Here is a 14,774-nt window from a genome sequence, read left to right as displayed (position 1 = left end):
AAATGCATTTTTCCTGAAATATTACTATTTTAAACACTTTCAACCACTTAAGTCTCTTAGTTGATGTGTGAGAGTTTGTGATAGTTTTGCAATTGTCAAATGTTGGCCTCCTTCTCTGTTCACCATGGAGGCATACGAGAAACGTTTCCCCTCAAGAATTCAAAGTAACACGAGGGAGTCAAAGATGTACAAATGGTAACTTTGTGGGTATTCCTTAAAGAAGTAAGGTCTCAGATGCTGGAAAGGATGAAGACTTTAATGGAGATAGTCTTCATCCTTTTCCAATCAACATCTTGATTATTTAATGCTTGATCATTTCCAGATTAAGAAGTCAACAGCAGGATCTTTTTCCTTTGAAATTTTTTTGTTTACATGAGTAACTGAATCACATTATGATGAAAATTAAGTATTTTTGTAGGAGTCCATTTAAAATTAAACATATTCCTAACCCCTAAAACATGACTTTCAAGACTGTACAAAACCTGCTTAGGTTTTGAATAGTTTATATATTTATATATAAATACACACAGTATACCTAGATCACAGCACTCCCAACTCTATTCAAAATTTGCATAGAAATTAATGTCTAAGTAGGCTAAACGACATAATTGACATGCAATTAGCAATATTATGGGGAGGGAACCTAATGAAGTTTTAGTGGCTGTGCCAACCCAAGAATGATCACTGCTTAATTATCATATTAATGAAGTCATTAGTTGTCACTTAACTTGATGACAGGTAAGGTAAGAATGTCATGATCCTACAATTTCCCTGGCAAATGTATATTCAACACTAATTACCTCCAAGTTAAAATCTCATCTGAGAAAGAGCAACGGGCGCCTGAAATGTTAAATGCACCACGATGGCATAAACATGCATGACACGCAGGAAGAAAAAAAACAAACAATGAGGTTTATTGAATCATTGACTGAAGCATCTTCAAGGTCACCTGAGGACAAACAACAGAAAAAGGCCCCACTAGCTCAACATATAGAGTAGATGGAACCACAGTCTATCAGAGAGAGAACGAGACGCACTCTGGTTCAAGGGGGAGATACAGGGGCGACTAAAGGCTAACACAAAAACACATTTCCAGTAAGCACTTTAGCATGATTAGGCTACAAAAAAACCCTCAGATGGGTCAGATGAGCATTGCGGTTCGAGGTCCTCCCACTCCCAGAGTCGCTGCTTTCATTCCAATTCATTTCAATTACCCAGTCATTCCCACCTTCTTCCCATGTCCCGATTAGCTCAGCCTGGCAATTTACAGTTGATCTTGCCTCATCTAAGGCTGAGCATTGGTGGAGGCAGGGAGACGAGCAGTAATGGAATGAAATGTCACTCAGTTGTTGCCTTTGTCACAAAGGTGCTGGGAAGGCCAGGTGTGTAGGTGTGTATATAAGTGTGTAGCCAGTGGTTCTTCTACCTAAATGGACAGCACTGTGGTGTCCTGCTCCCCTGTGTCCCTCATGTCCAACCATAAGACGTGTGGGCGTCTCCGCGGTGACCAAAATAACTTACACAGTCCCTTTTCCTCCGATGTTTACCAGCTGGTGCTTTCGTCCTCATCAAGGCTTCTTCACCTTTTTCACTGAAGATGAGCTGGATGCCGACTCTCTCCGTTTGCGCTGCAATGTGAGACACAAAACGATCACAACCAGGTTTGGGCAGATTTCGCTCGCTTTCTGCATTTCTTAGTGTTTTTTATTTTTTAGTGTTTTACCAGTTTACAATCAATGGCTGTTTCTGGAACGTGATTGCTAAACTGTCCGCTAAGTTTGCTATAAGCAGCGATGCAATGTGGGGGCTACATGACAACACTTCCAGCAAACAAGGAGGGCAGAAGAGCATTACTGATCTGATTTGACCAAATGCTCTGGCCAAGTTCAGCTAAAAAACCCAACACAGAATCAGTCTGCACCATATGTCATTTACTACCAAACTTGTTTACTGATGGCGTTATCATTACTTCAACTGTCTCTGCTCCCCTTTCTTCCATGTGAGCAGCATGGTGCCCACGCTCAGTGGTGTAGTGTAGCATTTTGGAAGTGTCGCGCTGGATACATTTCAGGCAAACACTGGTAATCGGTTTGATTTGGCCAAAGTCCTATCATAATTTTCATTTTAAGCATTAATGTCAAGAAAAACTTATTGAGATTTAACTTGGACTTGGTATTAGAGTTAAATCTGCCAAGTTTAGATGGTGGTTTATTTTTATGCTGTGCAGACTTACTGAGTTGGGGGTAAGTGGGGCTCCTACAACATCAATGATTTGTTCCTTGGCTTCCACCTTGATGTCATCTGCACTGGGCCAGGACGGAGCATCACCCCCTGGGGTGGATGCTGTAGTGCTGTTATTGGCATGGAGTTCTCCACCCAGTGTTGCAGCAGCTAGTCCACCCCCTGTAGTTCCACCCAAACCGCCTCCACTGCCGGCCTTCAGTAGGGCCTCGTAGCGATGGCGCAGCATCTGTTGTTCGTATTCACAGTTGCTGTGGGCCTGCTTGAGCTCATACAGCAGCACCAGGTCGCTACGCAGCTCATTGAACATCTGAACAATCTCCTCTGTGGGCATGGGGTTAAGATCTGGACCCACGGACAGACACAAAGGCAAAGATACGTGAAAACATGACTTAAGAGCTTTGATAAAACACCCCCAAAAACGTTTAGAATAGCAAGTAGAGGAAAATGTTGGAACAAAGCTGTTTGATTCAGTATGTTACTCAGATATTGTAGATGGTTGTGTTCAGCAAAGCCTGACTAGTCAGTCTTTCCTAGCAGCTATAGGTAGTACCTTTAGTATGGTGTAGTGAGAAGCCATATTTTTCAGATCAATCATCAAACAAGTTCAACATGAGGACAGAATCTCTGAGATGAGTTTATCAAGAAATAGCTCCTTTGTGTAAGCATACTGCTGTTTAACCACATTGCTCTTTTTTATTTGTGCACATTTAAAAAATGTCCAAAAGAAAATTCCTTAAGTAGCTATTATTAAAATAAATGTAAAATAAGTTTTTTTTTTAAAATTGCCCCTGCTGTACTGAAAACACCAAATAAGACCATTAAATTTAGCATTCTTTTTACTATAAATCTGTTGCAGAGGAGAGTTCAAAATGTAAAACTTTAAAAAGGTCAGCAGATTACTAATGATTATTCACACTTACCGACTCCTTGCTCTAGCAGGATCTGCTCAATGGCCTTGATCTTCTTCTGGCCTACCGAGCTTGGCAGTTTCATCTGAATCACACACAAACACACAGAGAGACACACACATCAGTACACACAAGGGTGTGATTTAAGGTGCCGGAGATATTAGGATAAACAGCTCCACCTCGGGGCTTTTAATTCGTATGAAATGCACTTCAGCGAGCCAGATCAAAATGTCTTTATCCACTGAACTCTGTCTGACTGATTAGCTAGAGGGGTACTCCACTCCTTTAGCCATGCTAATGCATTTTCCATAGAGAGCGGCAGCTCCTCATCAGTCTTGAAGATGAATAAGGGTCCCCTTGCTAGGTCTTACAGATATTAGAAAGTCACTAACAGAATTAATCATCACAGTGCTAATGAGAGATAGCTACCTCAAGTCTGACATTCTGGTTTCCCACATAAATCAACTACAGGGTCAAGCTTTGCAAAAATTGTTTTGATATTAAAAATGGTTCAAACAAAACTGATGAAAAAATGTCAAGTACAGATACAGAGAAGTAAAGGTTTTTAATACAGAGCTGTGGGATTATTTCTAACTACTGTAGATTGCAGATTTGTTCTTTGTTAAGGATTGGTCTTTTAAACTCCTCACTGGTATTTAAGAGTCAATGGGAAGTTTTATGGTGAAGATGTGTTTTGAAAAACTCTTTTAGTAGTTTAAATATCTGATCAGGATTAATACTCACCCTCTGACTGCGCAGTGTGACTCCCGCCGATTTGAAATCAGGGAACTTGATTCCTGCTGTTTCTGGAACAGCCTAAAGAAAATGAAATAACTGATGAGAAGGTATGACATCCAGCTGAACTTTAGATAGACTTAACATGAAAAATAATTATTATGGGATACTCCAGGCCTTAATTTCACAAAACTTTCACAAGAGCCCCTTCAATTTCGTTAAGACACAGCTGTTCCATCGAAATAATATTAAATGATTCATATAAAATACTGTGACTTAACCTAATTCTCATTATCTCTGTGTTACTATAATAAAGGTTGACAGCTGTGCCATCTCAATAATAAAAACTATTCAAGGTTTTTCCCCTTTAAAGATTCTTTCATTTGCTGGTAAACATTTCTTAGGTACGGTGGTGAGGTATGGTTTGACTTGCACATCATACCGGTTTTTCTGTTTCTCTTTTTTGTGGAAGCTTCTTCTTCGAAACTCTCTTTTCTGCTCGTCTTAACTCTGTGGTTGTGTCCGCTGCTTTAATGAGTTTCTGCAGATCCTGGGCCTTCTTCTCGCGCTCCTTCTTTCTAGTCTCTATCTTCCTGAGCTCCTGAATAAGATATTCCTCTTCTGCCACCTGCAGGAAAACCAAGAGAAGTGCAATCTAAATATCCAAAAGGTTGACAAACATCTTAAAGACTTTGGCAATATTGTTTTAATGCTTTCTTTCACAGTAGACTTTACTGCATTAATAACTGCAGTTATAATTGGTATGTGCTGTGCATGATGCTTCTCGTCTTGGCTGGGAAGTTATAAAAGCTTAACAACAACAAAATAATCAAAATCAAACTATAATGTCACAAACTTGTTCAGGTGTGCGATTGAAGAGCTTGTCCAGTTGCTCTTTACGGCGCCTTTCATGGCCGGCATCAAATATGTAGATCTTGGGCTCAGTCCCTGAAGCTGCGCGGACCTTGGTCAGCTTACCACAAATACTATAATAGCGTTCCTTCAGGTCCTCCACAGAACGTTTCTGTGAAGCAAAAATGGAAGAATGTCATGACAAATATGTGCTTTAACTTAAAGCATTACAATTTTTGCAATAAACTGTCACTTAAGGGGAACTTTAGGGATGAAGACGAGTGACTAAGTGATTACTCTGTATTGCTGGTGGTCGTAACGGTCATGGACGACGACAAATCGCAGGTCAAATCGCTTGCACAGGTCGAACAGGTGGTCTGTCTCTGCTTTAGTCCAGCCATCATCATGGAGATGTATCTGATACTCCTGCTCAGAGTACACAGGTACCTGCACTGTCTATAAAAACACACAGGAAAACAGACAGAATGCAGTGATCAGATGAATAAAACTGGTAATCCATAAAAATCCTGTTTGGGTTTAATAAGAGGAGACTGTAATCATCCCTACCTTGTTGAAGCGGGCAAAAGGGTAGTCCTTGCCTTCCTCTGCCACACGTCTCCAGTGATGGAATATAGCACCGTCTCTGCGAGCTGGATTAGTGAAGGGCATCCACTTCCAGGGACGCACTTTTTTACAGCCCAGCTTGGCTTTGACTGTCCTGTAGCCCTGAGTAGTATCACTAGGCAACAAAGGGGGTGCATCTCTGGGAAATAACAATAAAAACAAATCTTTGTTTAAGCAAGAGTGGAATATGTGGAAAATCTGCCAGGGGCAAGGCAGGGATATACAGAAAAAAAATTGTTCATCATACAAGCTCTCCCTCACAGTAAGACTTTAACATGGACACTTCAAATGCTTGAATGGATGAAACTGCCACTCACTGAACTCTGTGTCAGAGGTCTTAATTTCTGATTAACATACTAGAAAATAAAGGGAACCATTGTCATTATATATCTTCCTTTCTGGATTTATCATGAACAATTGTTAAACATGGAAGGAAAAACGCAGGATTGGCAATTGACAAAATCTGACCATATGTCCTTTGCATGGTACATAAAAAAAAAAAGGTTATGGCATTTATGTCACACTTGATGCAATGTAGCCTATCAAAGAAAATTTTGAAACGGTAAATTAAAGTTTACAAAAAATGTCTAAATCATAGTTGAACAAAATCATGGATTTGGGGAATTCTGACACTCCGAGTGATGACACACAGGACATGCAAACCTTAAGGGTAATTCAGTACATTGTTTCAGGACAAATTCAAAAAGATCCCATACTTTTTATCTGAATAGAGCAGAGCATAGACCTCTCTGTGCATTCCCTCTGGTCTCTTGAAGGTCAGTGTTTCTGTGCTCTTCTTGTTTTTTTTCTGAGACAGGTGATGGAAAAATTGGTGATTAGGCTCAATAAAACTGGTAATACTCTCAAGCACAGAATAACAACATAATATTTTCACTTTACAGATGTGGAAATGGCATAGTTTGTGCATAACTATTGGAACATTAAGGAAAATAACATGGTTAACTTGTGACTAGAGGGACAGGAATCATCATGGCTATCTTATAATGATCTCCTACCTTGTCTGAGTTGATGAGGTCTTTCTTGCTGATGGGTCCGTCATTTTCCCCTCCAGTCAACTCCAGAATATCCCTTACATCAGCCCCAGTAGCCATGACTTACTGTTTTGTTAGGTAACGCTTCTCACAGCCTGTCAAACGAGAAATACTGTTCATTCATTCACGGGCGGTCAGTCAGTGAAGCGGTCCTGTCCAACGAATACGCTCCTAGCTAATAGCTAACGCTAACGTTGTCATTTCTAAACTACGTTCACTTTACACCGAGCCGCAAACAGTCGAGTAACGGTTTTTGTAGGATTTGTATTCGCAATATTACCGTGTATGTTTTTAATATGTGTGAAATCTATGGAGACAGTTATTAAAAGAATATTCTCTTGCTATTGTTAAGGCTAAGCGAGTAGCTAGCAACTAAACCAACACTACTTCCGTCCCCGCTGATGTCGATGTGGCTACTAATCTACTCTGTAATTGACTGTCGCCCCCTATAAGGTGTGGCGGTGTACTGCAGCTTCTTTCTTTCTTTCTTTCTTTCTTTCTTTCTTTCTTTCTTTCTTTATTACTTACTTACTTACTTACTTAAGTACTTACTTTGTATTATGATAACTCTCACAAGTGTCCTTTCTCACAGCTTGTTAATTGAAGAATAAAACAGAACTAGAAAATTTCCTCTGGGGAAATTCTGAAAGGGCCATGGGGGCTACTGCCGGTGTGTGTACACTATGATGAGATTCTTCAGAGATTTCAAACAATTAATACTAGTAATGTTATGATACTATATTATATATAAGGAGTACACCTACAATAAGCATTCCTTTTCAAGTATTTATTTATACAGCAACCTATGCCCTTTCAACCTCAAAATGTGTGTGTGTGTGTGTGTGCGTGCGCGTGTGTGTGTGAAACGTGTATCTGGAGGAGTGTGCGCGCTTACGCACGCACGCTTATGTGTGTGTGTAACTGTAATCACATAAAGTTACCTGTCTGTGTGTGTGTATGTGTGTGTGTGTGTGTGTGTGTGTGTGTATGATTCTCTCTTTCTGTGAGAGATGGATGAAATATGGGAGTCAATGGGGCTGTTGGTGCGTGTTGGTGGCGCATCTGTGCGTCCTACGCCCAAACTATAACTCTGACAGCTTTACCAGAGGATTGTGAGTGAGAAGACAAATTTTCCTACGTTTCTATGTATAAATTATTTCTGTAGAGTGGAATTTGCGGCCTGGAGCGCAGTTTTCAAATTCATTTTTTGACAATTTTTTTGGACATGAACCCATTATAATCTCAGAATTTCTCCAAAAATTATCATGGTCATTGAACAGGGATTGATAAAAAACTATATGACTTATCGAAACGTGGATTAATACAGCAATACACAATACTTGTGTCTACTGTTTAAAGTTTGAATGGAGTCTCTAGGTGAAATTATGCCTAAGAAGTAGATGTTTGAAAATCTCCAATTATTGTTGTTTTTCGCTAAAGTAATAGCACAATGATCCCGATCAAACACGTTTTGATATATAATTTGTCCTGCAACTCGAAATTGTGTCTGGAAGAGGAAGAAGAAAAATCCGCAGTATAACAATAGTGCTCGGTGCGATTGGCCCGTGACCTTAATTAGAACAGCATACAGCTCTCATTCATGAAAATAATAATTAAAACAAAAAGGGTTGAAAATGATTAGGTAATTAGGTAGGAAACTAAATTACAGTTTTAGATAGTTAGAGAAAGGTTTTTGTAGGACCTTTTTACTCGCCACCCAACATAATTTAATTCAAGTCAAGCCATTTTTTGTATAGTTTAACATGAAAAATCTCAATACTTAACATTACATATGAAGGCTACATGATACAACACGCTCTGTCCTTTTCGATCCTTGCTTCAGATAAGTTTCGAAACACCAACAATTTTATTGTTTGTTGCACATGAAATTCAACAGTATACATGATAGATATATTATTAAAGATCAGTAAATTGTGTCATTCAAAACGCCTTTTTCTTTAAACCAAACAAAAACAGGCAAAATACACAAGTTCCACAGTTTTATTTGTCCGCACTGTTATTCTTTTTTTTTTTTTTTTTAAACTTTATTAAAGCAACATATTTTTCCAGTTAAGGTTATTAATAAGGTTATTACATATAGAGTTGATACGACTTCTTTCTGAAATAAAGAGTGTGAAAGTCTAAGAAGTTAAGACGGTATTACTGATTTTTTAATGCAATGGTTTTTGTTTCGCCATACAAAGTTTTGTTAAATTATCAATAGGCTACTTTTAAAGACCTTTTTATTAACATCAAGAGATAAAGCAGCACATAAGACGGGAAAGTCCCTCAGCTTTGGTTAGCCTCTCAAGCCTGCACTGTTAATCTGAAATGCTTTTTGTGCCGCGACCTTTATTTTTAAAATCAATCACCGGAAGTAGACCTTTTCATTCCTGGGTTTTAAATTCCCAGCGGTCGCTCTTCCTGTTCACTAACTGCTCTCTCCGCCATTTTCGGTAGCTGGTGTCGCAGAGGTGGTTGTCGTGGTTATTTGTTCACTCAAGTCAGGTTTAACGACGATTAACTCGTTAATATCTGAGATAACACAGTATTTTTAACAAGGCGCTAAACTACGCAAAAAGATGTCTACCGAGCAGGCCGAAGCTCCTACCGGGACCGAGAAAGCAGCCCAGCCGCCCCAGCAGCGGCCCCCGCAGCAGCAGCAGCAGCAGGCCGGGTAGGTCCATTCATCAAGCTCCCTTTGTTAGCGCTTACTAGCTAGCTGGTTGCATAACGAGCCAGACTCACATCCACAATGTCGTAGTTTTTAGTAGTTTGTCTGTAAAGAAAAAGTCTGCACGAATGGCAACATTATGAGGCAATTATATAAGGCCTCCAGTGTGTTTAAAGTTTATCGTTATTTTGGTTTATCTGCTACTGGGGGCGTGTTTTGGGACCCGATTACTTCAACAGGAAGAATCCATTCACTTTACGTAACTTAAAGTATCCGAGCGTTAATGGTTTAGCTTACTTTATAAGTATAAAATCACATGCGGCTTTCCTTTTCAATTAGTTAGCATTTTTTTTTATTGTAAAAGTAATACACGTTAATGCTTAGTTAATGTAACACAGGCCCGCTACATCCAAAGAGCGGCCTTGCCATGCGGCTGAAGTGGATCAGCTGCAATCATTTAGGTCACAGTGGAGAGCAATGCAACTGTCTATATGTAACACATTTTAACCCGTTTTGGTAACCTAATTTACTTACTCCTCAATCACATCGCATACAAAAAAACCCAGTTAGTTTTTTTCATAGTCCGACTCAAGAAAATCCCTTTGTGCCCGCTATTGGATTGAGTTGGTTAACAGTAATATTTTTGGCCCCTGTAAATGAGCAGAGAATATGCAAGGTGGTGTGGCTTTTTTTTAATGTTTTAGTCATAAGTTAATAAGTTCCAAGAAATAAAATTATTTGTCCTGTATGCATCCCCAGTAGCTGCTCATTTAACTTCTGAATCACTTCTCATAATTGTATTATGCTTAATCCTGTACCTTTCTGGTCTCACTTAGTAAAAGCCTTTTTACTCACTAATAACTGATTTCTTTATACAGGGAGGTGAATGGGAAAGCCAAGCATGAGCCCAATTCCAGCAGGAAGGAGAGGCCCCAGAAGAGAGGTGGAGGCGGGCGCTACGATCCCTATGGAAACGCAAACAAAAGATACCGAGTTTTTGTCAGCAACATTCCATACGATGTGAAATGGCAAGCTCTCAAAGACCTGATGAAAGAGAAAGGTAAGGTGTTTAGATAAGAGATTGACTCAGTCAGCTTTGGACATAAAAAAAAAGAGATGCAGCCTCCAGGGTCATTTTGTTTGACCACTGAAGCCTTGTCTGGCTTTTTTGGAATTTGTGCAGAAACTTAAGTTGTGCAATGTTGCTTGAGATATCGAGGGAGTTATTTGGAACAAGGGGTTTGGACGAGTTCTCTCTCATTTGTCCGTCAACTATGGAGTTGCTGCAGACTTGCACAAGGGCTGTGAACCAGGAGGTTAGACTGCACATTTATTCTCCATTGAGATAATTAAACCTTCTGTGGTTTTGGTGAAGTGGGGTTTGTACATGTGTAAATATGGTTTCACTACTGTGAAAATCAAATGGCCTGGGATCATGAGTGGCATATTGAGATGCTTTTCCCCAAGAAATCCATGAAAAAGCAAACTATGCATTGCTGTAATGAAATTATTTTGCCCAGAAAAAAGGGACAAGTTGTTCTGAGTTGTAAAAAGTAACTAACGGTAATAACCTGAGCTCTCAGGATTCATAAAATTTGTCAAAATTTTGGAGAACTTTTTTTCAAATGAAATCATCTGTGATGCAGCAATTTTCAGCAGGGGTTAGGATAAAGTTCATAAATGTACAATGTAATATGGATTTACACGGGCTGTTACTCATGTGAAAGTATTTGTACTTATGGGGTATTGGAAAGCATTAGATTTATTTTAAGTAATGCATTAATCTGGCATTTACTTGAAGTTCAAGCATGTCTTAAAGGTGCTATCCTCTTTAAGAAGGAGCACCTGGTATTTGTTTTTATATCAACTGACTGTGGAGTTAAATTGCATTTTCTCTTTTAGGTGTGACCTTGACAAAGAAATGTTTTCTCAGCAGATCTCCATGTTGTGCCAAACACGGCTATGCGTTGGATTTCTTTGGGGTACAGGTCTACAAAATGAAGCAACTTCTTATGCACTGTCCTTGTCTCTAGAGGTTTGGTCACTGATGTCCATACGTTGAACAGACAAGTGATCTGGAACGAAGGCTTGGCTGTGATCGACGCTGAATCAAAATTATGATACAGTACGTTTTAGGGAACAGGTCCACTAAGAACATGTTTGCAGTTAGAGAAGTTTCCATTCTCCAAGAGCTTGCCTTCATTTGTATTATGGTTAATTTGTCTAGCTGTAAGTTTCCGCTTAGGCTAAGTTGATGGACGAATGTATTGATGCATTGGCCTGATGTTTAAAATGGCGACATAAGACAAAGTATGCACAGGTTTGTAACGAAATGGTGAAAAGGTGGTGTTTACGGCACTATAGCCACACAGGCAGGCTGATGGCCATATCAACAGTTGTTGTCCTCAGTCTGTTGCTTTTGGTGCTTCGGGAGAATTCCAACAAGGACAGGCTAAGAAGTCTTAATTTTTTTTGAGACCCAAGCTTGCTTTTTGTAGACCTGTACCATATTGTGCTGCTGCTGAGGTGCTGGGGGAAGGCGCAGGACTGGCAGTCTGAGCTCACTGCCACCGGCCACCCTACTTGTGTGTCTGCTCTAAACCCCCATTGTTCTCTCGGCTTCTCTCCCCTTGGTGTGTGTCGTCTCTGGAATCTGATTTGTAGTGGGTGAGGTAACGTACGTGGAACACTTAACGGACGCAGAAGGCAAATCGAGGGTAAGTGCAAATACATACAAATAAAACATGAATAATCCTAGACAAACCTGTGTTTGTCAGCTTTGGTGTCTTTATTTTCATTGTTGGGACTTGTTCAGCTTCACAAACCTGGTGGTGTGTGTGAGATCATGGTGACATGCCGGAGGCGTCTGTGGCACTGACTTGAGGTCAATCCCGAGTGTTGATGCTCTTATAAAAGGACTTCAGCTCTTTTGTAGCCAATCCTGTGGGATTGCAGTATCTGACAATGTCCCTTTTGGTTGCTGGATTTGCTCCTCATGAATTAAAGGTTTCTAGTCTGCAGGAGGTTGTAACAAGGCTGTTAGACGGTTGTTAAAAATAACTCTGTAGAACTGCTTTACTGGAAATGTTAACCCCCAATATCTTAGAGGTGGGGAATCCTATCTCTCTGTGGATTTTCTGCCCTTTGGATTTTGGGAAAGATGCTCTTAATATTCACCTGAATTGTGTTAGTGAAAAAATGTGAGATCTTAAAATTGTAATTTTATTTGGAAGAGCACAGAGTTGTGGCCAAGGCTGTAGGCTTGTGTGATTTCAACTTTTCATTGTGCATGAAATTATCTGTATCTGTTTTTTAAATTAAATTGTTTCAGTTAAACATCTATTTTAACCATTGTCATTACTAATTTAAATTATTTACTCCTTTTGGTGCGGCCTGTTCTGATGTCTTCAATCACCAAAGGGTTGTGCGTAAGTAGTCTTCATTTTTTCTGTTTGTGCCAGTACAAGGATTGAAAATATGTAAATGTTGCAGTAGACACAGTAAAAAGCACATTCACCAGTCTCAGAATGCTTTGTGAGGGTAGTTATAAAAAATCTAGTCTGATCAAGTTTATTGATTTCCCTCACGATATACTGTATATTTCTTTCAGTGTTGTTGAGTTTAGGACTGAAGAGCTAATGAAGAAAGCAGTGGAGAAGGTCAACAAGCATAACCTCAATGGACGCCCCCTCAAAGTGAAAGAGGTAGGCCACAGCAAAAGGACCAAGGAAACGAGCAGTAGCAAAGTTCAAAATATCAGTTACACATTTTTCTTATTAATTTTTCTGTGCTTTTTGTTAGGACCCAGATGGTGTGATTGCTCAGAGAGAAATCAACAAGGGTCAAGGTGGAGGTCCTCCAGGGGGCCATGGAGGCATGGGCGGAGGCATGGGAGGAGGAATGGGTGGAGGAATGGGAGGTATGGGTGGCATGGATCGAATGGGCCCAGGACCAAATGGCTCCATGGTCAACATTCCCCCTAGCCTGATGAACAACCCCAACATCCCCAATGAGATCATCCACGGTCTCCAGGCCGGCAGGATTGGCAGCACTGTCTTCGTGGCAAATGTGAGGCTTCCAAACTTTTCCCATTGTTTTACCCAAAAACTCACAAATGTTAGGCAGTAAGCGGCAGGAAAACATTCTAGCAATTGTTGCCGGTAAATAAATGGTATTTTTATTCAATTAAAAAAGTTTGCTAAGGGTTTCAGCATTACCCATAAGTGTACAGCTGCTAATTTAATCACAGTATTATTGTTGGAGACATCGTAAGAAACGCAAGTTTAGTCTTGTCTTTTTGGACGTACCTGTGGATAAACAAGTTACCATCTTTAATCATTTTTCTTTGTGCCCTATAGCTTGACTACAAAGTGGGCTGGAAGAAGCTGAAAGAGGTGTTTGGCATGGCCGGCATGGTGGTGAGGGCTGACATTCTTGAGGACAAGGATGGGAAAAGCAGAGGCATGGGCACAGTAACATTTGATATGCCCATTGAAGCAGTCCAAGCTGTCTGTATCCTTTTTTTGGGGGAAAAAAACATTTTCTTGAGATCCCTTTGTGTATGTATATTGTGTCAATGTAGTTGAATCATATTGTTTCAAAATATGTCTGGTGTGCTTTCCTTAATGATTTCACAGCTATGTTTAATGGTCAGCTGTTATTCAACAGAGTCATGCATGTCAAACTGGTATGTTGCCTCATTTTTACTGTACATCTAATCACAATATGCTCAAAGCACATAGTCTGAATACATTTGTTTTCTTTTGTAAGGATGAGAAATCCCTCCCCAAAGATTTTGGACCACCTGAAAGATCGGCGGCTGCTCTTCCCCGTAAGTAGACATTGTAGCTTTCTACACTGTAAATATCCTTGCCAGTGATATTTGATTACTTCACTTTGGTGCAGAACTGCATCTCTTAATATTTATTTGTATCTAGTGTATATTTAAAAAAAACACCCAGGTCGCAACAGTGACACTATTAGCTAGCTCAACACTGCCCAAAATATACACTGTGCCTAATATACACGTGGCTTGATTGCTACCTCCACAATTTTGTTATCAAAAGATAATAAGTTTAATCAGTTTATTCTTACAGACACAATTTCTTGTGAAGACAATGTCTTAATACTGTACCCATTTTATCTGCCTAGGTGGCCTGAGTGGTATTGGTTTGGGCCTGGGACCTGGTGGCCAGCCCATTGATGCTACCCAGTTGAACAGAGGAGGTGGAGGTGGTGGCGGCGGAGGAGGAGGAATGGGCAACATGGGCCCTGGAGGTAACTAGCTTTTTCCAAGGATTTTGTTAAACCCTTTAATAAAAGACAACAAAAAAATAGGTAACTTATCACTCTTCTTACTTGTAGGTATGGATGGCATGGGCTTTGGCAACATGGGAGGTCGTATGGGAGGCGGCGGTGGCGGTGGTGGAGGAGGAGGTATGTTCTCTATTCCAAGCAGTTTAACTGTGAGCACCACATTGCATTTCTATGATCTGAACTGTCCCTGGTTGTGACCTCTAGCATTGAGTATTTCTTCTTCTTCCTCTGTTAGGAATGGACAACTTCGGAGGAATGAACAACATGGATCGATTCGGTTCTTCCGGGATGGGCAGAATGAACGGTAAGGAGCAGTGTTCAGAGCAATCCAAAAGCAAGCGTGGAACACTTTCACGTTTTGCTTGATGT

At 40.1% G+C, this 14,774-nt stretch overlaps 2 protein-coding genes across 2 annotated transcripts in view; one reads left to right on the top strand and one right to left on the bottom strand.

Moving 5' to 3' along the window:
• Positions 1-889: 889 nt before the first annotated feature.
• dmap1 (DNA methyltransferase 1 associated protein 1) lies at positions 890-6,813 on the bottom strand. The gene is made up of 10 exons (XM_059341158.1): positions 6,380-6,813; positions 6,080-6,171; positions 5,307-5,502; positions 5,037-5,195; positions 4,744-4,911; positions 4,330-4,515; positions 3,897-3,968; positions 3,165-3,237; positions 2,234-2,586; positions 890-1,628 (listed from the first exon to the last, which is right to left on the bottom strand). Exons 1-10 carry the CDS (start codon positions 6,473-6,475, stop codon positions 1,569-1,571), a joined length of 1,455 nt encoding a protein of 484 aa, XP_059197141.1. The 5' UTR covers positions 6,476-6,813; the 3' UTR covers positions 890-1,568.
• Positions 6,814-8,781: 1,968 nt separating this feature from the next.
• hnrnpm (heterogeneous nuclear ribonucleoprotein M) overlaps positions 8,782-14,774 on the top strand; it is a 7,531-nt gene continuing 1,538 nt past the window's right edge. Inside the window, exons 1-12 of the mRNA XM_059340736.1 lie at positions 8,782-9,092; positions 9,968-10,149; positions 11,754-11,806; positions 12,510-12,517; positions 12,700-12,793; positions 12,891-13,157; positions 13,448-13,601; positions 13,727-13,776; positions 13,860-13,920; positions 14,241-14,366; positions 14,454-14,525; positions 14,641-14,709. Of these exons, the coding sequence (XP_059196719.1) occupies positions 8,998-9,092; positions 9,968-10,149; positions 11,754-11,806; positions 12,510-12,517; positions 12,700-12,793; positions 12,891-13,157; positions 13,448-13,601; positions 13,727-13,776; positions 13,860-13,920; positions 14,241-14,366; positions 14,454-14,525; positions 14,641-14,709 (1,231 nt within the window). The 5' untranslated portion in view covers positions 8,782-8,997. The remainder of the gene's footprint in view (positions 9,093-9,967; positions 10,150-11,753; positions 11,807-12,509; positions 12,518-12,699; positions 12,794-12,890; positions 13,158-13,447; positions 13,602-13,726; positions 13,777-13,859; positions 13,921-14,240; positions 14,367-14,453; positions 14,526-14,640; positions 14,710-14,774) is intronic.

This window comes from Centropristis striata, chromosome 9 (assembly GCF_030273125.1).
Source record: "Centropristis striata isolate RG_2023a ecotype Rhode Island chromosome 9, C.striata_1.0, whole genome shotgun sequence".
Lineage (NCBI taxonomy): Eukaryota > Metazoa > Chordata > Actinopteri > Perciformes > Serranidae > Centropristis > Centropristis striata.
Note: the sequence above shows the minus strand (reverse complement) of the source record. Positions and strands in the feature narration are given on the sequence as shown.